This window comes from Dromaius novaehollandiae, chromosome 2 (assembly GCF_036370855.1).
Source record: "Dromaius novaehollandiae isolate bDroNov1 chromosome 2, bDroNov1.hap1, whole genome shotgun sequence".
In the NCBI taxonomy this organism is placed as follows: Eukaryota; Metazoa; Chordata; class Aves; order Casuariiformes; family Dromaiidae; genus Dromaius; species Dromaius novaehollandiae.
In genome coordinates, this window is record NC_088099.1 from 146,404,396 (window position 1) to 146,430,805 (window position 26,410).

The 26,410-nt window shown below is 38.3% G+C and overlaps 1 protein-coding gene across 2 annotated transcripts in view; it reads right to left on the reverse strand.

The window, feature by feature from the left end:
• The window catches only part of INTS8 (integrator complex subunit 8), a 26,229-nt gene extending 242 nt beyond the window's left edge, over nucleotides 1–25,987 (reverse strand). The window contains exons 1-26 of one of the 2 annotated variants that reach the window (XM_064507721.1): nucleotides 25,710–25,987; nucleotides 24,086–24,260; nucleotides 21,253–21,393; nucleotides 20,751–20,822; nucleotides 19,529–19,580; nucleotides 18,312–18,494; nucleotides 17,676–17,783; nucleotides 16,771–16,926; nucleotides 16,090–16,190; nucleotides 14,561–14,702; nucleotides 13,357–13,427; nucleotides 12,844–13,019; nucleotides 11,813–11,946; nucleotides 11,195–11,305; nucleotides 10,278–10,479; nucleotides 9,648–9,769; nucleotides 8,403–8,587; nucleotides 6,957–6,990; nucleotides 6,202–6,258; nucleotides 6,056–6,117; nucleotides 4,834–4,952; nucleotides 3,156–3,259; nucleotides 1,481–1,531; nucleotides 736–809; nucleotides 538–602; nucleotides 261–304 (exon numbers count right to left, since the gene is read on the reverse strand). In XM_064507721.1, coding sequence (XP_064363791.1) covers nucleotides 261–304; nucleotides 538–602; nucleotides 736–809; nucleotides 1,481–1,531; nucleotides 3,156–3,259; nucleotides 4,834–4,952; nucleotides 6,056–6,117; nucleotides 6,202–6,258; nucleotides 6,957–6,990; nucleotides 8,403–8,587; nucleotides 9,648–9,769; nucleotides 10,278–10,479; nucleotides 11,195–11,305; nucleotides 11,813–11,946; nucleotides 12,844–13,019; nucleotides 13,357–13,427; nucleotides 14,561–14,702; nucleotides 16,090–16,190; nucleotides 16,771–16,926; nucleotides 17,676–17,783; nucleotides 18,312–18,494; nucleotides 19,529–19,580; nucleotides 20,751–20,822; nucleotides 21,253–21,393; nucleotides 24,086–24,260; nucleotides 25,710–25,839 — 2,871 coding nt within the window. In that variant the 5' untranslated portion in view covers nucleotides 25,840–25,987. Of the gene's footprint in view, nucleotides 1–260; nucleotides 305–537; nucleotides 603–735; nucleotides 810–1,480; nucleotides 1,532–3,155; nucleotides 3,260–4,833; nucleotides 4,953–6,055; nucleotides 6,118–6,201; nucleotides 6,259–6,956; nucleotides 6,991–8,402; nucleotides 8,588–9,647; nucleotides 9,770–10,277; nucleotides 10,480–11,194; nucleotides 11,306–11,812; nucleotides 11,947–12,843; nucleotides 13,020–13,356; nucleotides 13,428–14,560; nucleotides 14,703–16,089; nucleotides 16,191–16,770; nucleotides 16,927–17,675; nucleotides 17,784–18,311; nucleotides 18,495–19,528; nucleotides 19,581–20,156; nucleotides 20,281–20,750; nucleotides 20,823–21,252; nucleotides 21,394–24,085; nucleotides 24,261–25,709 lie in introns of those variants that run through there. The other variant, XM_064507722.1, reaches the window with a different exon arrangement.
• Between the last annotated feature and the right edge of the window lie 423 nt (nucleotides 25,988–26,410).

Genomic DNA, 26,410 nt, shown 5'->3' on the forward strand with positions numbered 1-26,410 from the left:
AAGTCATTCTAGTAAAGCTAGCCCATTACAAGACTTTTTCAGCATTAGTTCAAGAAGAGGTGATTATTTCAATAACATACTATGCTATCCTACCCCCAAACCATCTAATTACAAGTTTACATCAGCATCCATGCTCTAGTAAAAATTACACAAGAATGTAAAACTGGAAGTGGCAATTCTTTTCAAAGAGAGTGGCTTCAGGGAGGGAAAGAAACACTAAAAAGATCCCACTACCCCAAAAGCACTGTGTTTTAACTTACTGCTATTTGTCTTTTGTCTGTCTCACCTCTTTTATGGTGGAGATCTGAAGGAAAGTCAAGAAAAGATATATGTGTAGGACAAAAAATAGCACCTAACTTTGGGATCCTACCTCATTTATAAATATTGTGTAGAAACACTTCCTTAAGCAAAGTAATTGCCATGGTAGGAAGTCTGACTCTAGTACAAAATGCAGCTGACAACAGGTAAAACTGACTTTTTCCAGACCTGGACATCCCATAAAAATTGTTTCTTCAGTAATTGCTAATGAAAGGATACATGTCAAATACTCCAAAATTGTGACATCCCAGATATAGTCATAATAGGAATCCATAGCATCATGACTGAAAGAGAATATTGGTTAGATTATTTAACATGTTTACAAAAGCATTATGTATATAATATGTACATAACATGCAGATAACAATGTACACAATAAATGTACAGCTGTATAATAATTTTTGTTGTAGTATTTACCTGTTTTGTTCCTGAAGTGCCTTAAATGCAGTTTTATAGTCTACTTCTCTGAGGAATTGGCATAAAATAGCTACCTATAAGGAAAGACTCCAGCTGACTTTCACAGGCTTAGCTCCCCACAAACCTAAATTTGCTACAAAATGCATCAGTAATTCCAGTTTCTAGACTTAGCAACTTTTAAGTATCTAAGCTTCAAGAGCCTACATAACTCATTCTAAAATAAAGTGCAATAGCTTAAAAAGTTCTACCCAAATGGGAAGAGACTGACCCAGCTCCCAAATTTCCAAATATTTGTTAGGCTCTGATTTAATGTAAATCTTGCTGCTTCTTGGGGAATAAACAATCCCACTGCACAAAGTTACCACATGTGGTTATCAAGCTGAATAAAGCCCGATTCCCAACACCCCATGGATGTAGCATTCTCTCTCAGCTTTTAGGATGTAATTTCTTTTGTAGAGGACATGACAAAAAAAAAACAAAAAACAAAAAAAAACCCAAAACAAAACAAAAGGAATGGACTACTACTACTTTTGCAACATTTCCAAACATAGGTTTTTCTTGTTAATTCAGGTCAAATTAGTGCCCAAGAAGCAACAATAACAACAAAAAACCCCTTATATATTTTTTTGATTGCAGATTGGATTTAGAAGGCAAGGTAGATTCAGTTTGAGTTTTTAAAAATCCCATTTTAAAATAAAAAATATTTGAAGACTAATGTTTTATTTAATGCTGTTTCAGCTCTTACCTGGGTGTGACAGTTAAGTAAAGAGCAACACTTTATCATTCTCTTTATCACCTACAGAGCAGTTAAAAAAGAAAAGCAACTTTAAAAATACTAGTATTGGAACACAAACAGCAACATTTTTTCCATTTTTTTTTAAAAAAAGACCAACTAAAGAATTAAATCTACATTCTCTTAACTAAAAAAAAAATCAGAGTTTTTTTTGTTTTAGCACAGCAGATTAACTGAGCTTTTATCACTTCAGGAAAATACAAAAAAGCACGACAGGTGTTTTACAGAACAAAGCTTTACAGATGTCATTTGTAAAAAAAACCCCACTGTGGCCTAATAAAAAGCTTTGTCTTTACTTCCTCCCATGCACCAAAAAGCCAACATCCTGACTTATGTCAGAAAGGCACAGCAAGTGGGCTTTGGACAAACGCTCTAGCACCAAGCCAAACACATGCTGGCAAGCAGCAGAGCTAATACGCGAAGGCACAGGAGCCAGTCGGCATTCCTGGACCACTGTAGGCTGGCACAAAGTATAGCCCACACTGGGCCCCAAATCCTCAAAATCCCAGATGACATCTGAAGCTCTTGCACAGGGTAAGAAAATAACTTCTTTCTCTGGGTCTACACAGTCACTACAAGCAGTGATTTCCTACTGCCCACTGGAATGCTCTCTACAAGTAATACTACGGCTTCCTGATGAATAAGACAACTGACAAATCATTTAGTACACCAACTTTAATGGAGCCAGATGCAAAGTCATAGGAACATGCTATTCAGAGTGCCACATCTCTGTCACACTCTGACAGTGGCAAGTTACAGTCCTACCTATATCTGAACAACCCCACACAACACTGCAACACAGCTTTGTTCACCACCACAGTCTGGAGAAAAGATACAAGTGCGTCTGTGTGGGAACTAGATGATATTTAAGAGAGAAAATTATGGTTACACTAACCATCACACAGGGAGCCAATGCTGTCTAGACCTTACTACTAATGTCATCCACACCCCTCATTCGTGCTAGCTACAGCAGGCAGTATTTTAGAAATACTTAGACATTTAGGAAACATTACTGTTTGCACACATCATGGGTGCAAGCAAGCAGGCTACATCCACGTGATGCCAGCACCAGAAGTTCAGTGGTAAACCCACAGCGGACATCTCAGTGGGCTGCATGCGCCAGTGGGCACTTGGTGAGGAACAGCAGGTGCAGTTGTGCTATCCCGAGCTGGTCTGCCTGCCCAGCACTGTGCAACTTGGTGCAGCGCCACAGGGGCAAGCTCAGGGATCACCCCACCGTGTTTCATTCCACAGGATATAAACATGCTCTTGGCTTTTTTACTTGCTCGCTGCCACACTAAAGTCCATTATCAGGTATTTCTCAGTTGATAGCTCTGCACACTCTATCTCAACAAGTTAATACAAAAGCCTTCTGTGCTTCAGCAAAGTAGAAGCTGCGGATTTTCCATGACTTCCAAGCAATAAAGAAAACAGATCTGTGTGGATTCATATCCTTAAATGCAACAGCTAAATATACATATTCCTGTAGCTTTTAAGTTTTTTGGTTTTTGGTTTTTTTTTTAAAGCTTTTGTTTAGTAGTTTTATGCTTCCAGAGCATTAGGATGCTGACTGAATTCCAGGAGGATATTTTTGTATATCTAAATCACATTTAACAGATTATCTTACCTGGTCTGTGTATACATCTGGTGGTACCATTTTATTAAAGAAATCTGAGCATACAGCTCCTGCCTGTAGATAATAGTGAAGGGCTGCTGAATATTGATTTGTGGCTGTAGTGGAAAAAAGCAAAACAAAGCCTTAAGAGTAAACAGCAGTTTTCTAGGACTCAGATGAATTGTTTATAGAATTATTCAGATCCAAACATCTCACAGTTGAATTCTACTTGGAAAATGACTTGCATATTTTAAAAAGTACATGTACACAGTGATACACAACTACACAATCAGGAAAACCAGCAATAAAGGTGAAGCTGTGACTTTTGAGAATTACCATTTTTTTGTTCGTTTGTTTTAACTTTTCAGGTATTTGATCTTCCACTCTAAGGTTGACAGATTTAAAAGTTGCTTGTTTCCATCTAACTTAGCACATGGATGTAGTGAAGGAGCTTAGCTGGTTTGAGTTAGAGAGGGCCAGTTGATGCCACCACATAGATCTCCTGGTTCAGTACTAGTTTTACTCCCAGCAAGTTCAAACCAGCCCTCAGGCAGCCTTCAGAGGCTCTGCAGAGTTGGAGCAGTCTGCCTGTTCCTACAGGTGCTTAAATACAGACCTGCCATACACTATGAGTGCTCTAATGGTGACACTTTCTGGTATTAGCCTCTGAGGCTCCCCACACAAAAAACCCTCCCTCCTGGAAGTTGTTCCACTTTGTACAAGTAAATGCTATCAGTTCATGACCTTGAATCAGCTCTCCCACATCCAAGGTGAGAGCCCTAAACACTGGACTACACAGACTCTTTCTCCCCTCTGAGGACTATAAAGCATGTTCTGAACAAATCTGTGTCCTTCTGAAGCAACAGGCTAGAATTTCTGCACTGCATCTCACTGCACAACAAAGACAACCTTCCAGTCCAGAACACACGTCTCCTCCTGTGAGAGACTAAAGCATCCACAGATAGATGGCTGAGAGACAGCACATACCCTGGCTTATTGTCAGAAAGGAGCAATTTGGCTTAGATGCTACATTCCACTAGAATGGTCTTAACAGAGAAGTTAACAGTTTCAGTGCCCAGAATTTGCCTTGCTTTATGGCCTGGTTCTGCTGGCTGCTCCCAGCTGATGAGCAAGGATAAGCACTGGGGAAGTGGCAGATAAGGGTTGAAAGACCAGGAAGAGCTTCCCACCCCAACCAGTACTGAACCAGGAGCTCATGCTCCCTCATTTACAAATCCTAGATGCTTTCCTATATAGCAGATCCTCTTGATTCTGCTCATCTTCTACCCCAGTGAAGTTACCACTTTTAAAAGCAAGTACTATCCACGCAACTTTTCACTCACTTGGAAACTCCAATGCTACACATACACATAATTTTTCCACTCAGGGACCAACTGCTCCCATCAAAAAAGCAAAGCTAGCAGCGACCCTTACTGTAAAGTTTTCCTTACCCTAAAAGCAAGTCTGCACAACCTGTTGGAAGCTCAGTCTCCGGGCCTAAAAGTCTTCCCGGGGAAATTCACTTACACTATTGCCTCCAAAGAAACCTTTTAAACACATATACCACTTCAGCTTCTTTTCATAAAAGTGAGTACAGGAAATACAAGGAGTGCTAGGAGCATACGCAAATCTGAGAAAGAAACAAGGTGCCCCTACACATATGCTAAAAACAGATCTTTGTTTCACTTACCAAAATAAATATCTGCTTGGATAATTAACCAGAAGTGGTTGTTTGAGTTGATAGTCAATGCATAGCTCACTAGCTCTTTTACTGTAACAGCCACAGCTTCAAAATCCACTGACTGAAGGCTAAATGGAAAAAAAGAAAGAATTCCTAAATGAGCTTTAAAAACAGTAATTTGATTTCATATCTAGTTCAAGTCCAAAGCAATTTGCATTAAATATGAGACAAAAATAACTCCAGTAAAGATTTAAAGTTACTACAACTACTGTTCAAATGTTTTAATACAGTAAATATGACAGGACAAATATCATTCACAGACTTGGACACAAAGTCAGAATTTTTCTGCGACTGATACCCCAGAAGGGTTTCTTGCAAGAATGTATGTCCTCAGTTTCAAGAAGTATGGAAAGACAAGGGAAACTGCTACAAATTTATTACAGCATCTGTGTGAATGGCCACACACAGCAACCTCTAGAGGTAGAAAATTTGAGTAGCTAACTTAGCAAGGAAGGCTGGTAGTAGCTTGGCAGATTGCTTGGACAGGCTTGATCATGGCTCATGTGGATTCTCCATTCTTAAAAATACAGTCTTTCTCACCCTGTTGAGAAATTCTGGTACCAGATGGAAAACCATCTTCTTATTGGGTTTACAATATACATGGAAGTGCGAACCAATAACAAAACTATCCAAGCAGACCAATTAAGGCACATTAATGACATTAAACTTTGCACACTTACTTTCTTTATGCTCACAGGCATATTGCATATTCAGTCTAGAACAGTGAAGTTCTAGCTCCACAAAGCCTCCAAACAATAATTATAGAAATAATTAAAAGTATTAATGAGCACTGTGCTATCCAGCCAGGACAAATCAATATATACCATATGCCACTTAATATTTGGCAGTTATTCAAACACACCTCTCAAAGCAAAAAATATTAGTTATTAAATGCTAGTTATTCTGTACTAAAATATTAATTAGTTTACACAGTTACATACAGCTCAATAAAGCACACAAAAACCCCTTCATTTCTTGTGCCTGCATCTCCATCAGGAGCAGCAAAGCAGGAACAAAAACTCCATGCAATCAGACCAATCTGTCCCTCAAAAGAAAGTGTGCGTGCGTGTCAGTGACGACATGTCATGGCACACTAATACTGAGTACCTGGAACCAAATCAATTACATCAACAAGTATTTTGAAAATACTATGAGTTAGTTATCATCTTACTTGGGGATGGATGAGGGCCAGATGGAAATATGCTCTGCTGCAATATCATTCACAATATCTTCCTAAGAGAAGAAACATAGTAGAAGAAATTACAAAGGGAAACACACTTAAAAAATACAAATATGATGTTTATGATACATACTAACCCGAACATTATGAAGCTTGACGAACAAGGACAATATTGTGGTTAAAACCAATGGTTCCTATAAGAAAAAAAAGTATTTTCACAAAATAATGTAAAACTTTACTTTCTTCCTTAAGTTTTAAAGCTATGTAAGAAACTTAAAATATTATTTCCTTTCTAAATAAGGCATTATTCTGTTAGGAAGCCTACAATACAGAAATATTGAGAAAATTTCTGTAAGAAATCTTACTTCACATCTTCCTGAATAACTGCCTGGAAAAAAAAAGTCTTTATTTAAGCTTTGTACATCTTTATTTTCTTTCCATTGCTAGTGCCTAACCTTAAACTTCAGCATGGTGTATACTAAGATTTTCTATGCATTTACACACACATGCTTTTTCCCCCCTCACTTCTGCGTCTTAGTTATGAAGCAAGTAGCAGCTTTCTCTCTCTGCAAGCAATACCTTGCTAATGTCCAAAAACACAGACCTTCATGATAACTAGAATAAGGTTTCTTTATTGTATGTTTAGCAAAATCTATGTTCTTGATAATCCTAATATTAACAGATCTCCGCTGTCAGAATTGAGGATGATTTTAAACAAGCTTTTAAGCACTGCTCTATGGCAGGTAAGGTAAATTAAAAAGTGCTTCAGCCATACGAATCATCTATATAGCTATTAGCTTTTCTGGAATTTAACAGGAAGAGTCCAGAAAAAAATATCACACCAAAAGAGAGGTCTGGTTACAAACACACTGTGAAGTCCGCTATAACTTACCCGCAGCTTTTTGATAAAAGACAGCAATTCACTCCTAAATTAGAGAGACAAATATTTGTGTAAGTAATCATCCACAAATAAGAATATACATACACAAGCTTTACTCATTGGAAATGAGAAGAGGCAGTAAAGCAAATTTTTCATCTGGCAAAACGTCCCTTTAGTTCTAAGTTCACAAACACAGGATATATAAGTGAAAATGCTACAGCAAATCATTTACTTTTAATATGGTCACTGGAAAAATATCTGTTTTTGTAATTGAAAAAAGTTAAATAAGAAGCATCTCCTACTGCATCGTGCCATAAAAGGCATAAAAACTACTTTGCAGTAAGTCAGCCATCAAATGTGAAATGCAGTTCTCCAAGCCAAGACTGACAACGAACTACAGGTTTACGGAAGAGGGTACACTGGAATAACTTACAATATGCATGGGGTTCCTTGTGATGCCACAGTAGAAACTGTCATCACCAAACAGTCCGGACAAGCACAGTTTGTTTGGAAAAGGTTTTGCTATTTCTTTTTCGTAATAAGAATGGAGCAACTGCCCTTTGCTGTTTGAATTAGAGGAGTCACGAGAGGTTCAGTACCCTAGAGTAGACCTAGACTGCTTCCTTTTTCTGGCAGAAGTATACAACTGAAACATAAGGCAAGCATGCACCTTCTTCCACCCATCCCACAGCAGTGTAAGCAGAAGCGGCTGACCTTTAGATACACATTAACCAGATTAGTGAAGAGTGGCACAGGAACAGTCCAGTTTGACAGGGGCACCTTTCCCAAGTTTCGGTATGGAAAGCTGTTCTACATAACCATATTTTCCAGAATTTAACCTAAGCAGCAGCTTATATCAGTCTTGGACTCCAGAACAGGCTGAAAACATTTATTGTTTGGACATATCGGAGTCCTAAATGAATCTGTTAAGGCTGGCAGAGGTTAGGGAACTGACGGTGAAAACTACTCCAGTCAACAATATTTTCTCTTCTCCCTCTCCCCAAGGGTTCAGCTGAAGTGAGGTTTCATTTTAAAATTGAGGAACATTTAGCTTTAGATTCAGAAACCCTAAGCTAGGTGGAGACACCTACACTGTGAGCTAGGTGTATGATATATTTATAAAAGGAGTCTACAGAGCAATTCTACTCAAAGCAGACACCTCCACTTGCTCAGCTGAACTGCCTCCTCTAGACTTCATTGACTTTACTGGCAGTCCTACATTGATGATAATGGAAGCACAGGCACATACACTTTGCTGTCTGAATACTGACCACCACTCCTCTGAAAAAACACAGTCATACATCACCACTAACATCTAACATTGCCAGCGTGCAGTTTTCTCAGAGTTCTTCAGCTGCTGCCACCACTCCAGTAGCTGAATCCAGGCAATTCTCAAAGGGAATATGGGGTCAAATGTACAATTCAAACCACCTTTAGAAATTACCTAAGAGACCATACCTGTACATAATACCTAGTGTAGACTCCCTGTGTTTTATCAAACTGACTCTGCCATCGTTTCCCCGTTTGTGCTGGTTGGACACACTGCAGATCTGTACAACAACTTCCCAGAGATCTTTAGCTGTTCGTCTACTTTCTTTGGGACCTGGAAGTTCTTTGCATGTAGCAGCCAACAACTGTCCCAGCTATTTAATACAAAAGAAGAAATATAGAAGCTAGAGCTTCTCTGAATATTGACTAGAGCAAAGGAATTATTGGTATGTGTTTTAAAACAGCTAAGCAAGCATTTTAAAATACAAACTATAGAACAGAGCGACTGAACTTTGCAACAGAGAACAGTGGAGGCTGGAAGGCAGAAATTAAATGACAGAACACTTTTCCCTCATGCTGTATTTCCTTACTATAGGCTCCATAAAATAAGCTTTATTCTACTTAAATATATTACATAAAACCTAGTTTTACACATACTGGAACACTAGAATAACCATGACTTTCATACAATAATTAATCTGAACTAGAAGTAAAGTTACAGCTGCGCTGGCACCCTCTGCTATACAGAAAAAATCCAAAGCTCAAGACAGAAATCAGGAAATATCACACAGAAAGCAGAGCAAGCTAAAAATGTTTGTCACATAATAAGGTCTGCATTCTGCTTCAGCTTGATAACGCGACTTTGAAGTAAAAGCAACATCGCTATAAAGCCATTTCGAAAGCAAAGTTTCAAAAAGGGCTGTGCTTGAATGTCCCCAGAAATTAGACACTGTTTTAAGGTTCAAAAATGGAACTACTACAGCGCATTTGGAATATAAGTCTTGTTGAAAAAGATGACTAGACATGAAGCCCAAGATCTCTACACTTCTCATACCTCCCTCATCTAAGCTAAATTCCAGCTGAGAGGAGACTAATTTACTGAAGCACCACAGTGTTTTGAACAGATTAGGATTCACAATTTTTACTGCATTTATGCCTCATGCTTGAGGCCAAACTCAGTCAGCAGGTAACATGCTAAAATGCAGTTTGTTTCGACTGTTCTTGCAGCACAAGTTAAATCTTTTGTCAACAGTCAAACATAATCAGTGCCTAGCCCTGGTACGTCTTCTTGTTTACCAGACTAACTTCACTCATTATCGCGACAAAAATTGACACTTGTGAGAGACAAAAGTACATGCTTTTAAAAATACAAATGCCCAAACAGGGAAGAGTCGGTTACAATCTGACTTAACACTAAGACTGAACACCCATTACCTTCACATAAGGATTAGTCTGAACCAGAGGTAATGGAACTTGCATCGTCAAGTACTCATTTTCACGCCAGTTTAACAAGAAGGCAACACATTCTTCAGCTATAACTTGTCGAAGAGGAATATCTGGAAGAAAAGGGGCTTTTTGTTTAAAAAAATTTTTGGGAGAAAAACAGCATTATATGAAAATAAGTGGAGACAATTCCCTCTAATTAGCCATTTCTGCTTCATACCTTTCATTGCAGAAAAATTATGGTGCTTAGCCCTATAAAAAACTTCACTTTTGTAAAGTATGAGGAACAACAGCTTCTTCCAATTGGAACAATATTACACTATTCCTGCAGTGTAAAACTATGTGGACTTCAATAACAACTAGCAAAACCTTTTGGATAAAATGCAGACATTTTTTCTATTCAACTTGTTTGTGTGTGGCACTCAGACTCCGTTTAGCAATGTTTGGGTATCATGATGCTGCTGTTCTCATTTCATGCTTCTAAAAATTCACCAAAAACAATGTCATAAACTTCACTATTTTGTTTCCAACGGTACATTTGGAATACAGAGTTATTGCTTTTTTATTCCTTATGAACTTTGTGCTTTACTGTGTCTCAGAAAACACAGCAAGAGTTCTTACCAGGTACTCTCATTTCCAAATATCCTCGGACTCTGCTTATAAGATCAGAAGGAGGACGTTCTCCAGAAACACCAGCTCCAGCTTCATGAGTGTAAATGTCCAAAAGCAGCATTTCATTCAGCATGACTTGACGCAGTTTTGGAGAAAACTCTGTCACAAGCTCCAAGCAAGCAGCAAAAAGCTGCTTTGCATGGACAAAATCCTGTAACAAAGAGGATTCATATTACATGCACTAATGGTTCCTAATGGATTCATAAGGAAAAAGAAAACTAGAGTTGGAATGGTGTACAGCGCCATCCTGGTTGGACTAGCCTCAGCATCCGGCATGGTTAGCCCTATTTAAGAGCCCCACAATCACCTTTTATGTTTTGGAGTCCTTTGGACTTTTAAGGGTAAGGTTAGCAGTTCCCCCATTACAGATTTTTCAAACAAAACAAGACATTTAAAAAAAAAACATACCAAGATTAACTAGAGGCGTATTAAGTAGATAGTTTAGTTTTTTTCCTGTGGTTTAGCAAACTACAGAGTAGTCAGCTATACTTAAAGGCAAATGAACAGTATTCTAATAAGTCCCATATGGGAAACACTTAGCCAAAATAACAACAAGCTGTATCAACGTCTCAAATCACTACTAGGGTCAGACACAACATGATTTAGTACATCCTAATCAAGCTTCATATAAATAAATTTATATCCAGGTTCAACTCACTGGAAAGCCATTATCCTCATTTTACTAATGCAACTTTGCAAGACAGAAATATTAACCTGTTATTACATTACATTGTTATTATGTTACTAGATATTCCACATCTCCCAACTCTGATCCTTTTCCTTAGAAAGGACATTCCATACTTCTGGTGTTTTTACACTTCAAGTGTCCAAACAAACGTACCAGTAAGTTCAGATGGCTTGCTCACCTTAATTGCACTGCAGTGTAATCCCTTTGCCATGAGGATGTAGACCAAATCCCTAGTCAGATTGTCTTTAATTCCCAAAATAACATTGCCATAAACATTTGGTACTTCCCACTGAAAGAAAAGTATATAAAAGAAATTTAAAAGAGGTTTTAGAATTCACATCACATGTATGGCTCAGATGTATAAATTACATCCAAGATGTCTACCTACCCTACTTCATTCGTACTTTGAACATGTAGTAATTGGAAAAGAAAATCATCAATAAATCCTTATTCCACCAAGAAAAATATCACTATTCCTGCTCCCAGCTACTACTAATGACAGGAATTTAAACTAAAAGGATATCACTAACTGAGCAGAACATTTAAAGCAAAAGCTACAGCAACTCTTAGAAGTAATGCCTGCATTACTAAGCCAGTAATTTCTTAAAAAAATTATACATTTTGTTGTAACACTTTTCATATGGAACATAAGTTTAGATAAGTATCCTTATTCCCCTTATATGGAGAGAAAAAGTCAAGTTGGTTTAAAAAAACCAAATAATTTAAAGAAGACAATGAAAATCTGTGGCAAAAAAACTTGAACTATTTTATCTCATGACCATACAAAATAAGTTACCTTATTTGAAATTGTCCAGAATTGGCGTTCTGAAGTCATACCATGCAATTCAATTAAGATCTGGCGAATCCTCCAAGGATCTACTGACAATATGAGTTGGTGTTCAAGCTGGCCAATATTGACACTTGCTGAAGCTAGAAGAAAAACAATCAGGTTATCTAGGGCATTCTTTCATAACGTAGATCCTTACAGTTCCTTAGCATATGACATTTTAGACATATCACACTAGAGTGGCAAATTCACCGATGCTTTTACAGGTCCTGTACATCCTTTCATAGCCCTCCAGAAACACCTCGTGCTAGCTTCCCAGCTCCTCTTACCTGAAGAGTTACTTGCAATGATCCCTCCTCTCAGAGCACCAGCTCTGAGTATTCCCTTATCTTTGCTACAGTAAGTATTAGGTTCAAGATGAGCACCAAAAAGTGTCTCTGTACTGTCTTATGGAAAAATAGGCATTTTCCACAACTGACTTAAGTCAATGCAAGTCTGCATTATGGCTGAAAGGGTTAGTTCTTCCCAGCTCTGATCACCCGCTTGCACCTCTTCTCTTACGCTACCTTTGACTCTTGTGCAGCTGCATGGTAAGCCAGACATATCTGGGAAATAAGCTGGTTGAAAAATCTGGGTTTCTCTTTAGTAGGTTTTAAACCCCATCCAGATGACATGCCCAGTGCAGCTTACCGCAAAGCCACACCAACATTGGTGCGGGTGTAAAAACAGAGGCAGGACAGCCCTTCTGGAAACAGTACCCAGAGCCAGATGCAGTTCAGACTAACTGCCACACCTCTCCTTCACTCAGGCAGCTAGCATACACTCATCTGAACATACTTAGTATATTCAGTTGAGATATCAGCAAAATTTTGAAGAGAAATGACCTTCTTAAAAAAAGGTATGACATTCACTGACTAAATACAGGATGTATTATTCTCCCTAAGCTTTTTCTGAAGACAGATCTGCACATAGTAACTTTAGGCATGAAAATAAATATTGCCTGCCTGCATATAAAACAATGGAAATGCTGTGAAAACTACCTGGTATATCATAAAAAGAAGTCACAGGTTTTGTACACAGGTTGATTCGAGGAGATCTCTTCCGCATTTGATCAATTAGCAGCTTCCGTTCATCATCTTTCAGTAGTTTTATGAACAGCTCATGAGATGAAATCATGAAGACAAGCTGAAGATCTTCCAAACCCAAGCACAAGTTTCTGAACAAATTAAAGTTAACACATCATCAGGAAGGAGAAACAAAGCTAAAATATCAGTTCATATTCTGTCTTACCCACCAATGCTATCAATTCCTGTAAGTCATAAAGCAACTGGGCAGAATCCCAAGAATGGAAATAAACAGAAGCAGCAAAAACAATTTGGGGAGATGCACAAAAGACAGGGTTTTCTCAGAGAAGAGATGTAAGAAAGGTTAAAAAAAGAAAAGGTTAACATTCTGGCTCATTTTTTTCAGTTGCAAGTTCTCAAAACATTTATAATGTTGTATTACATTGCTTATGAACTGTGAATTCACGATATCTTAATACTACTACATACTTGAGAAATGCTGCCATTTTTCTTTTCAAAGATTCTGAAGCATTTTCTAAGTTTATTGACCTTGAACAAACCTGGGAAAAGAAAGCAATAAAAAATTAAGGTGCCCTTAGAAGCTTTTATATTATTTAGTTACAGACAGTATTATTCCTCAATTTTCTGACTCACAATTAGTATCACGTAGTAACCCTCTCTCTCAAGGAGGTAACAAAGTTATCTGATAAACACTGTAGCCATCACAGATGGACCAGAGTTTCTTTAAACATGTACAGGAGAGACTCTGTTTCAAAAGACCAATCTTTCCTTAGTTACACTCCATATTCCTTTCTCATGCCCAAGTGCCACAGTATTACTCAGTTTCATCAGACCTTAAGCTCTTTTATGGAAGTTTTAAAAAAAACTAACATTTTTCAGTGCAAAACCATAAGATCCTCTAAGATTTTTTTTTCATTTTTTGTACTAGTTTAAGAATAGCTAGATAATTGAATTTAATTGCCAGCTTACAAAAAATTAAAAAAACCTGTTCTTTCAAGAAACAAGTTCAAGACCTAATGGGAGCAGTAGGTATGAAACACAGCACTTTCAGCTGATTCTTGCCACATGCTTAAATAGGACAGCTGCAGCTGACAAGCAAAGGAAAAGACTCAAATTAGACAAAAGTCAATACGAAAATAACAGCAAAGCAACAAAGAAAAGTTTAGCTTGGGCAATAATCACTTCTTAAAGCTGCTCCTCTCACTGAAACTTTTAAGCCACACACATATAGTAACTCAGGATCACTTCGTGACACACGAGCTTTTATAACAGAGCTGGTAAGAGAAATTGGTCTTCTTGGACAGATTTTTCTTTTTTCAGTACCTCTGTCTTAGAGAATCTGTTCCTTGAAAACATTCAATAGTATCTATATACAACATAATGAAATAGCAGCAGTTTCAAAACCAGGCTGAAGCAATAGGTTGACATGGGTTCCTCCCCAACAGAAGGAAATGGAACTATTAATATAGATGCAAGACTGATTTCACAGAGTGTATTTGTGTTAAGTGCAAAAAAGTTGACTAAAGTTTGAGAAATTACCTTATGAAATATTTTTCTCTGCTTTAGAAATTCGAGAGAATTACTTGAAAGAGAAATGTACTTAAATGTGTATATATAAGGGTGGGGAGAATCTCACTGAATACTGTGTCCCCTTCAGACAATAATTTCTTACCTCAAGGAGGAAATCTATTTTCTCTTTGCTGGGTTTCAGAAACAGCTGACAAAACTGAATATCAATTGTTCGACCTTGCATCACATCGCAGACAGTGTTGCATGCACAGACTTTGAAACAAATTTCATCCAGAGCATCATTCCTGCATGAATACAAAACCCAAGATCAGAGAACTTCTCTGACAGACATACAGTTGGTCACCAAGACAAAGCTTCAGGTGCCAGATCCCAAGACAAGTTTGGACCACATGTCTCTGTCCAAGACACAACCTGAAAAAATGTACTTAGGATCTACCTACGTTTACCTAGGACCTCACTTTTTGACTGAAAATTCCCTTCCTGATGACAGTTCTGCTTCACCTGCAGGCTTCATTATTGCTTCAGCCTAAGCACCACTGGGACTCTAAGCGTATGACTGGCACAAAGGTGGGTCTCTTCTTGGTTGCCATGCCCCGGGCACGGCTGGCACAGCTCAGAGGACTTGAGGAGCATTTATGCAACTCACAATACCCAATCACTGGACAAAACCAAAACAAAACCAGAACTCTCTTAGGTTGGGTGTCTTAACAACCAGATCGTGAAGTCATGCTCCTCCACCAGTCTAGCACTGATCACTGAAGGTACTCAGTTTCAGCCAGAGAGAAGACACTTCAGTACAGTGCCTAAGCTATAGCCTCTTCTAAGATCCTCTTCTAGTGAGACAGATTTGACTCTTCTCTAGCTGAAGAGAAAGCTGAATTCAGTAACTGCTAAGCTCTTACATAAGAGGCTGCCACCACTAACATTTCTTTTTTCTCACAGATGTGTTTTTTAAACTGAGCCTTACTCACTCTTTAACTGAAATACTCATAAGTGCCTTCCCTTCAGAGGATAATTTTTATCTCAGTTATATGGAAATGCTTTCCATGTAGCCTGCATTAAAGTCCCTAAGCTCCAGAGAAGAGGCTGAATTTTGGATGCGGCTATGTGTTCAGCATTTCCCAGCTGGGAGATATCCACAGGTTGCCCTTGTCATGTGCCTAACTCTCTATGCATATTACGCAGGTACCACCCTAGCCCTCCAGCCTTGACCTGGTTCTGCAGTGTGTGAGGTTCCTAGTCACAGATGACCACGCTGTCAGTTTGCCTAACAAAGTATGTCTCCTACAATACTGCTGTTTAGCATGGTTAGCATGACCAGTTTTGACTACAGGTTTTAGAAGAGCTTTCAAGAGGCTTAGTTAAAAATTAAAAATATATATGTACATGATTAACTATGTTTTTCACACATGTAAGTGTTAATACTTACAAAATTTTCCCTTATGAGGCCACAGAGAGACACACCACAGCCCAGTTCCTTAGTTGGAAGACATGGTTTAGACTATTGCTAACAGAAATAACGGCTGAAGTTCCTTGGATACAAATAATTTGTTCTTAGAAGACTTTGTATACTATCCATGGAAAACATGGAAAACTTTGTATACTATCCATGGAAAACTAATGAAAATTGCTTTTCACCATCATTGTACAGTTCATTATTTAATGTCTCACCCTTGTTGAGCTTTTTGGAAGAGTTCTCTTAGCACTGATTGCCTGAACTGAACAGGTAAACTGAGGGCTAGATTATCTTCAAGGAATATCTTCACTAAGTCCTACAACACAAACACAGTTGGAATATTCAATGGATAATTCGAAAGGTACAGATAAAGTGATTTGCTGCAGGTGAAAGTGATCAAACTGACAGAAGCAGCTTAAACTCATATGTAGTCTTAAAAAGGCATTACAAACAACTAGACATAACTATATAACAACATTATAAGCACTTCACAAATCAAAGGACCAAAAGTAGTACTTTTTCTAGCATCAGAAAATCAGAGTTAAAGAATATAAACAACCAACTTGCACATCTCAGCAGCAACATTCCCTGAAATCCAGAGAATTATAGTTTACCTCAAAGTTTCATATATCAACTAGTAAGAATTATTTACATTATTTGAAATCCAAAATATTTTGATCTACTATACAAGAATATAACATAACTAATATAGAAGAGAATGTTCCAAAAGGGTATATTAATGGTTAATTGGAACACTTAAATATTACTTAAAATCCAAATCAGATCAGCTAGAATCATCAACACTTCAAAATAAGGTTTTTTGTTGTTGGTGGTGGTGGTTTGTTTTTTGGGGTTTTTTTTTGTTTTTTTTGTTTTTTTTTTTTAAAGCACGCTACCTGATAGTTGCCAGATTTCATACAGCTATGGATTTGACTATAAGGAGTAGCCTGTTGGGATGAATCATCAGACGATGAGGTAAGAACTCCACAAGCTTGACAGTACCCAGCTAACCGTTCTTCATCTATGGTACAATGAAGCGATGATGAACCAGTCTGAAAGGTAAGAGTTGATCAAATCTCAGTGGCGAAAATATTAAGAAACATAAGCTTAATCCTAAGACACAAATGAAAACCCACAATTTCTCCAAGTAACAACAAAACAGTAAAATAACGCACGTATATGTATATGCATGCATGCATCTTTAAAAAGCATGCTTTTATGCATGCTTTTTAGAGTTTAGACCATGTCATGTTTTGTCTGTTTAAATAAAAAACCTGAGATTTACAATTTTGTAAATAGAAATATGAAACAAAATGAAAAAGGAAGCATATTTTAATAGTAAATAAAAATGATACCCTTGTTTTCAAGTCAGTACAGAAAATCTGATTTCCAAGGAAGAACTACCCTTACAACATTTCCTATTCTTGTTCATATTCCTCATGAAGGTAACATCACTGTTAAAATTCTACAAAGGACACAGAACATGCTGTTCAGTGAGGTTAATACTAACAATGGAGATGTTACTTTGCATTTCTTGCATCAATACAATTTCCATAAGAGAATATTCATTGCAAAGTGCAGAACAAAGCAGCAGCTTTGCAGCTGATGAAGAGAAGTCTAATTTTAAGTAGGCACAATGCTAAAAGGAATACAGCAAAAATTGCTGTCAAAATCCCATGAACTTACTTTAAAAAACACGCATATCATAACAGTTCTTACATTACTAAAGAAATAAGCAAAATTTTTGAAAGAAATCATTTTTATAAAAGTTGAATATACATTGTAATAAAACTCTCAGTACCTTCGCAATCAACTCCTTTGTTCTGAAAAATTTTTCTTTAGCATTTTCATGAACAGCTGCATTTGTAGAACCTTGTTGAAAGTAGATTGCACCCAAATCATAGCAAACCTGCAAACAACATTGATATAAAATGTATTATCTTGAAATTTATGTAAAAATACATTTAACAGAACATTAACTTTTTCAGCTCGATCCTTACACACAGTGTAAACTATTTTAAGTTTTATCCAGTATGCTGACATATACTGCATATACCTCACGTACTTCAGTAGATTCTTTCTTTTAAACTGTGATCTCAGTACAAGTAATTTTGCACAGGCATTTTGAAATTACACATACTATGATTTGCATGTAATCCTACAAACAGTGCAAAAAACAACCCTTGCCATACAGTGGTTTACTGCAAAGGGGGAAAAAGTGAGGCATCGTGGGGAAAAAAAAAGTGAGCAACAATATTTACAATGTTGAAACAAGTCTGAGTAATCAAAAAAGTGAAGTCAATAACGTGATCTTATTGCATCAAAGACAGGACACAAAGATCAACAGAAAAATACTATAGTTTATCTCAAAATATTATTTGTTCCTATGTCTAAAGGCACAAATAAACGGAAAGCTTTAGTTTAGAGTGTAAAGTACCTGGCACTCTATCTCCTCCGCACTGATTTTCAGTCCAGCTGTGGAACTCTCTGTTTCTCCATTCACCATACCAGGCTCCATGGCTAACAAATCCAGAGTTCTTATAGTGTGGACATAAAGATCTTTGTTTAATTTAAGTGCTCCTTCTAGCACGAGGATGGAATCAGCTGCCTGCTCTTTCAGCTATAATAGTTCAAATGCATTTAAAAAATTACTCTCTTGGTTTTGAGTTTAGCTTTGGGTTTAAATTTACATTAAAAATGTCACAATAAAGTAAAAGGATAATAAAAATGTCCTTAACTATGATACACCTATCTTATTGCTTTGTAGAATCTGCTCCTGTATTTCTTGTACAATAAAGAAATTTGCGACTTCCAGTTCACTTTCAGCTACTCAGAGAAACCGGATCGGATCCTTACTTTCCATAAGGAGCTCTCTAACTTCTGTATTTCAGTTGAATCAAACAAACAGACAATTTATTTTGTCAGTCTCACCTACTCCTTGCTGTCAATTTTCTGAGTGTTAGCAAGTTCTGCAACAGTTGGGTTATAAATTCTAAGTTACTATTTCACAGCTGAAATAAAAACAGCTTCTGTTTGAATTAAAAGATTTGTAGCAAGATTTTCTCACAACTTATGATGAAGTGGTAAAACAGTTACACATCAACTGATTCTAAGAAGCTCAAGAGCAGGAAATTGAGCTAGGCTACTTATGGAAGTAGAGGGTTTGTTCCTCCTCTTTCTTGGTTCTCTCAAAAGGAGACACTTCAGGCACAACTAGCATTCTGTTCAAAGCTACAAACATAAAATACACAACTACTAAATCCTTTAACAAAAAGTCATAAACACTCCATTTTGTTGCCATATGATTTTACAGACCAAATATGTCATGGCCTTAATTCTTAATCACATGCTGATTGTGTAGGTGCTTGCTCAATTCATATGGCCTCAAGGACAGACTGACAAAGGAACATTTTGATCACAGACAACATGCAAAGCAGAGATAACACTGTCCAATATAAACATACTGGAATAGTAGCAGATACTGGCATTGGTGAACAAGCTTACTAACTACAATTCATGAAAGACTGAGAGGTGTATACACAAATATAGAAAAAAAAATGTACTGTATCTAACAGTATTGTGCTGCTGCTGGTGGCTCTTTGTGCATTCATATTTATATTTCAGATCAAGCAAATATAAAGCAAAAAATCTCACCACTTTCAAAATGTTTTCAGTTAGTTCCTTTTCTTGTTGCACCTGATTCATCCTGGAAAAATATATTAGGAGAAGAGAACAAGATCTCAGTTATAAAGCAAACTAGCATGTTATTTTACTTCATGTTCTAGACCACAATGATTAATTCTCAAATAAGTTTCACATAATTACATTTTTAAAATCACTTAGGCAGCATTATTGAATGTTCTTATCTATCTTTATCTGAAATACAGAACTGTAATGGAAAGAGAGTTTAGACTGCGAAAGTGGTTTAAGAAAATGGAAGTTTGAAAGTTTCCAAAGCCAATTTTTTTTAAAACCTTATCATGGCAAACTGTTAACATTAGCAAAACTATCAGGAAAAAAAATCAGCTTTCATAGACTCGTTCTTTTGAAGTTTCTCCATTATGAACTACACGAGCTTTTGTCAGGGTGAGGGTTCATGTGATGATGCAAAAATGAGAAGTATTTAACTTATTTCCCCATACAGAATCTTCCCATTCAGGATTAGACTCAGATAAAGAGGAGACAATACAAGATTTATAGGAAAATTAGTATTTTAAATCAATATACTTAATAGGCTCTCTCAAACAGATATGAGTTCTATTCATCTAATGCTAGAGTATACCTGGTATTCATGTTCATTTTAAAGTTGAGAGCACTTCAGTGATACCTTCCAGAGAAATTTATAATGTAAAAATCAACTCCAAGCATAGGTTGCAAGCAAAGCCACATAACTTCTAGAATGAGACTTGGATCTTGACTTTAAATTATAAATTATTGCCTAATGAAACAGATGAAAATATTATTTCTCAGGTTATCAGATATAATTTGGTGAATTGCTATAATAAGACAACTATATTAGGCAAGCTGGTGAAAGTTATGACAGGATGCAAGAAATGTACCCTGTTTAAACTAGACTAGAGAATAAGTATCATCCCCAGGAGAAATAGCCATCTCCTTTTCTTTCGTGATTTTTCTTGCTTCTGTGAATTGACAGAGATTATAACGTATTAAACAAGTGGAACCATACTTAATACATATCTGTATGTTTACATGTCTGACAGGAAAATAAGAATATACTTAAAATAAATGCAAGTTTTCCATGTTACAATTAGCCATTTTAAACAACCACAACATATTAATGCTTAACCCAAGTATAAATGTGGTTTGTGATTACAAAACAAACACGAAATCCAAGTTAATTATATTTGTAACTTACACATTTAACTGAGGTGGCCCAGGTTTCACTTGTTTTACAGGAAAACTACTTTGAACAATGGTCCTTATGGCCCTACAAAGAGGGGAGAATTAAGTGAAGAGTGGTGTTAGCCTCAGAAGTGTAATAAACTGCTCACGTGCCTCTTAAAAATAGCAATTTATGATTTCAGATACTATACTCAATTTGAATAAATAGTAGATATGCTCTTGAGTGGAAGATGAAAGAAATTTTTATGTCCATAAAAAGCTGTAAGACAACAAGATTTTTATCTTTATAAAGGTGACAGTTCAAAACACTACCTTGAATATTTTGTTAGGGAACAGAAACAGCTTTAGAATTTCTTTTCAGACTCAGCCACTTGCTACCACACATCTACAGATCACAAATTATTATTACTAAATACAGACTCTGAAATTCTCTATATATGTAGAAGTGCACAGTAAGCAGAAAACATAAAGAAGTACTATCATGATGTTAAGATTATTGCCTTGAGGTTGTTTACCATCTATTGTAGAGTAGTATAGCCATTGCAGTGGTCGGGGGTAAGCTGGACAGGTCTACATCCACATGTTTAGTTCCTGGGGGAACTTTGCTGATACACAGAAGTTCATTCAGCAGCATGTTCAGTACAGGAACAGATAAGCTATTAAAAAAATAGAGAAACAGATATTTCATACAGTAATCCTGTTTCTGGAATATCTAGATAATATACACAGCTAATCAATACTGTATTATTACTTATTACCCTAACTTCCATAGGTTATTACATCCTTTTAGCATAATGAAATGCTCTAGATCAGATGGCTTTTACAGGGTATGTGAAGCAGTCAGCAATATTAGTAGCACAGGTCAGCCCAGGTGAAGGGTTGCCCTAACACAGCTGAACTGCTTCTATGCACCATTGAGTTAGTGTGCACAGACATACCCCCTAAAGTAATCCAGCCATCTACAACAAGAACTCCCAACCAGTAAGAAATTCTTCTCAAAACAGTCCCAGACCATACTTCCAGATGGTAAAAAACACTTGCAATGGAAGTGAGATTACCCTCCAGTAAAGAGGATGTCTCTGTTATCATGGCTTGTCTCCCATTCTGCAGCATCTGCCAGCACACAGTGAATTTAACACTAAGAACTGGAATAGACCGTGTTCCACTGTAAGCCAGAATAAGTAAAACCATATATCAGTTGGGGCAGAGCCTTTCCTGATAAAAAGAGAAGGCATGCAGGCAGGAATGCACCACTCTAGGCTTCCAATGAATAATTTAACACAACTGAAACACTGCTTCTAATTTCAAACCTTTTTCTGACAAAGAGGTCTAAAGTAGCAGTAATCAGCTGCTGCCAAAGTACCTTCAACCTTGAGAAAAAAGAACCTGCTTTGCAACCAGCATCAAAAACAACTGACAAACTACACTTCTAGTAACCAACACCAGCATTCCCATTTAGTGAATTTTAGGCCTTGTGTCATGTCAGACTCCAAGTATGTTATCAAGCTGTTGTTTCAAACTAACAAAGCTCATGAATGTTCTTTTTACTACATGAGGTCCAAGAATCTTGTTTTCATTGGCAACAGTAGAACATCCTTTAAGTATCTTTAACATCAGAAGTTGTTAAAAAAAAAAAAAAAAAAAAAAAAGCTGAGCTGAAGTTTGTTTGTTTGTTTGTTTGTTTGTTTTAACTAGCATGACTGAATGTCTGGGTATAATCAGTTAAAAGACAAGAAGTATGGTTTTTATTTAAGAACAACCTTAGGCTTCATAAGCTAGAAGAACAAGAACTCTTACAACTGCTAATTCAACGCATCTCTGTAGTAGAAAGCAGTTCAGACTGTCTTGCTCTCTCTCTCAAATAAAAGAGCGACAAAACATTCCTACAGAATCCCAGAATCAGTCCAATATTGTCATACCGTAGGACTGATTTATAAATCAGGATTATATTTGTATTTCAAGAAGTAAAGATATTAACTGACAAAAAATATGCCAAGAACAGATAGGAATTCCTGCAAAAATAGCAGCAGTCTTTTGAAAGTTGCTATATAGGAATATATAAGTGAGGGCTTTTCTAAACTAAACTATAAGAAAACCCTTACTGTATATAAAATACCTATGTCCATACAATACTTTCATAACTAACCACAATAAAGACTTCACTACATTGCCTGCTACTGTGCCTTGCAAAGGTACTTTGACAATCAGTAATTCAGCCCCATAATGCTTCAATAAGGTAGATAAATATGACACAGTATTTTTGTCATCTCTTATTAAAAAAAAAAAAGAAAAAGAAAAAGAAAACTTGCTGGCAGAACAACCAGGGATATCTCATTCCAAATCCTTCTACTGCTCACTATAGCACACTACCTGAAGAAAAAAGAAAAATATAGCTTTCATATAGTAAGAAGAATACAAAAAGAAAAGTATTGAGGAAGAGATAAACCCTACCAGAAATTTGAAGGAATAAAGCTTTTCAAAATATTTCTGAAATTAGAAAATTTCTATAACACATTATAAAAAACATAATTTTCAGATCAATTCAAGAGAAATAAGATGCTATAACGTGATTTTTTAAAAACTTTTTTTTTTTTAATCACACACTCAGAGTTGATGCATCAATGCAATTTTTACGGAACTTAAAACTTTCTTCTTTCAAGAAGTCTGCAGCCCTGTGTCTGACAACGGTAATACGGAATGAAAAGGTGGAGGAGAACAAGTCTTATCCATTAAGCTTTTACACTGCTGAAGGGCAGTTCCCTGATATGCTTAGCACTGCCAGAATAAAGTTGTTCCTGGCTCTCCTACCTTCTGTTGTAACTATGCCTATCTAACTACTTGCAAGGTCATTCAGTAAAATTTGGGGTAAAAAAGGAGTTTGTTTCAACCATACTCAGTTCAGTGATCTAGTTCACAGATAGACGGAGGTGCTCTACATCAGCAAAATTGAAACAATAGCAAACTGTGGTAAAAGATTAAAAAAAGCATGTCAGGATGGGGAAACTTCTGCTGGCTTTGTCATAGGAGAAAAACCTAACCTAAACCTCATCCTTACCAAGGATGCCGTGGGTGTTTAGGCACCGCAATGCTCAAGTCCCACTATTTTTCCTCTTTAACTTATTAACAGTATTGATTTGCTCACAGACATTGCTTTCACGAATCTTCTATCAAAGCTTTTCTAACCTACAGAGGAAATTGAACTTGATTCCAATTGCCAGACCCAGGACTTATCTTAATCTAAGAAAGATACTGTCAGAACAGAGAGTAAGACTGATTCCTGCTTGTTAAAATAAAGAACCATGCCACTTCTTAGTTTAACAACTTCAGCATGAAACATACAGCCCATACCTTTTCTCTAATACATCCAAATCCCACTTCAGATGAGCAGCAACTTTAAGAGCAAGGAGTTTTAAAATGCGATTTCTTTTGTTATCAGGCGGCGGCTGGACTTGGTTCTGTTCATTCACTGATGGCTTGGAAGCTTGTTCCAAGAACTGGACAATCAGCTGTACAGGTGGTGGATCTGCAGAAAACACAGCCACTCTTCAGATTTCATATAAGCCCAGAAATTCATTTCTTACTGCAGTTGTGACCACGAACAGAGAACATATCTCCTTAGTATTTATACCTAGCGTTTGATATTTTCACCTAGCTGATTCTGATCCCAGAGGACATCTCATTTATGTTGAATTGAATCAGACTACTCACATGTCTTCATTTAACCAAGTTTACTCAACCATAGTAATTGCACTCTCATATTTTCATTTATTTTCACTATTTTGTATTAACTAATTTCAGATATTATATCTGAGGAAAGTAAGTACTGTCCATTGAAATTGTAAGTTAGCTGACATGAAAATATATAGCCATTTATAATTCTTCTCTATATTTATGAAGAACTTCTGGTATTTTTGAATATATTTAGGAGAAAACAACATTAGTTTGATAAATGAAAAAAAATTAAATCCCTCAAATCTCTTTCTTATAGTAACAGTGTCTGTCCTGTATCTTAGGGCTGTTTTGAAGAACTGAAGATAAATCAAAATGATTAATCTCTGAATTTTGTGAAACATAAAACTGACATTAATCAATATTTTTAATTGGAAAGTAACACCACAAGAACTAAGCACATTGATGTAGGCTGCGCTTAAATTTGTTTTTTGTAAAAGCAATACTGTCCTAGGTTTGCCTGTCTCCTCCACCTTTTAGCAGAATTCAGGTACTGAAAAAAACAATTCCCCTTTATGATCTTCAAGAGATTAGCTACCTTTAAATATGGCAAGTTTCTTATAATACATTTTTACTCATTTCTGATACAGATTTCTATTCATTCCAGTTTTTAAGTAGATAAGAGCAATTTCAGCACCAAAACTCCGGTAGGACTCTAGCTCTTGAAGCTAGCAAGACTCAAGGGGGGGGGGAATTCAGATGCCAGCTGTAATGTTTTATAAATAGCGCTTTCAAATGAAGCACTGACAACTTCTTGCACCACTTCTCCAGAAAAAATTCATCTATGCAGAAGGAAAATGATCTACCACACAGGAAAGACAGAGAAAAAGCATTCCCAAATAGGAAATTTAATGCAGAAAAGAAAAATACGTTCTCGCTTACTTTAACTAATGCTGCATCGCTGTAACTGTTAACGCCGCGTCTCGAGTCTCTTTTTAACCCAGCCGCATCCCCGCCCTCCTCGCCACCCGCGCCAGGGGCACCACCGCCCGCCCCCTCCCCGGGGAGCCCTCGGCCCGCCCCCCCCCCGCGCCTGAGCCCCAACCGCCCTTGGGGCCGGTCACACCCCCGGCCCAGCCCCGCGGCGCCCCGACGCCGGGCCGCAGGCCGCAAGGGGAGGGAAGGGCTCGCGGGCCACGAGCGAGCGCTGCGCCGCCGGGGCCCGGGAGGGGCCGGGGGCGCCGCCAGGGCGCCGCGGGCGAGGGGCTGCCGCCGGGGCGGGCCCGCGCCGCGCCGCACGCACCGGGGGAGGCCTTCCGCAGGTGCTGCTCCAGCAGCGCCTCCTCCAGCAGGAACTCAAACCAGGAGGTCTGCGGCGGCGTGCAGGGCCGGCTGGACGTGGCGGCTTCGCGGTCCGCCGCTTCCGCGCTCATCGCTGCGCCCGCGGCCGCGCAAGGGCCGATGCGGGGAAGGAGCCGAGCGCCGCCGCGCCCTCCCGCAGAGTAGCCGCCAGCGGCAACAAGATGGCGCCCGGCCGCCACCCCCCGCGCCGAGCCCGAGGGGGTGGGGCCGCGCGCGGCTCCACCCCTCAGTGCGGAGGGCGGGGCGAGGCGGCGGCCCCGCCCCCCCGGTACGGCGGGAAGATGGCGCCCGTGGGGGGCGCGGCCGGTGCCGGTCGCAAGCGCGGTGGCGGTTTTGGTGGCGGCCTCTCCCCCTCCGGCGCCTGTCCTCACTATCAGAGCGCCAGGCGGCCCAGCCCTGCCCCAAGCAGCGCCTCCTGCCACCCTGCCCTCGCCACTGTGCCCCCCATGGTCCCCCCTCCCCACCATGCCCCAACTCCATCTTCCACCGCCTTGCCTTCCTCCTGCTGCTTCCTAGAGAAGTCGTAGTAAATCGATGTTTTAACTGGCAGTGGCTGGCAGACAGCTGGGGAAGAGGATAAGAATGGAGTGCTCAGTGCTTCCAGTGATGCCAGAGCACTGCCTCAGCTGGGCCTAGCCCCCT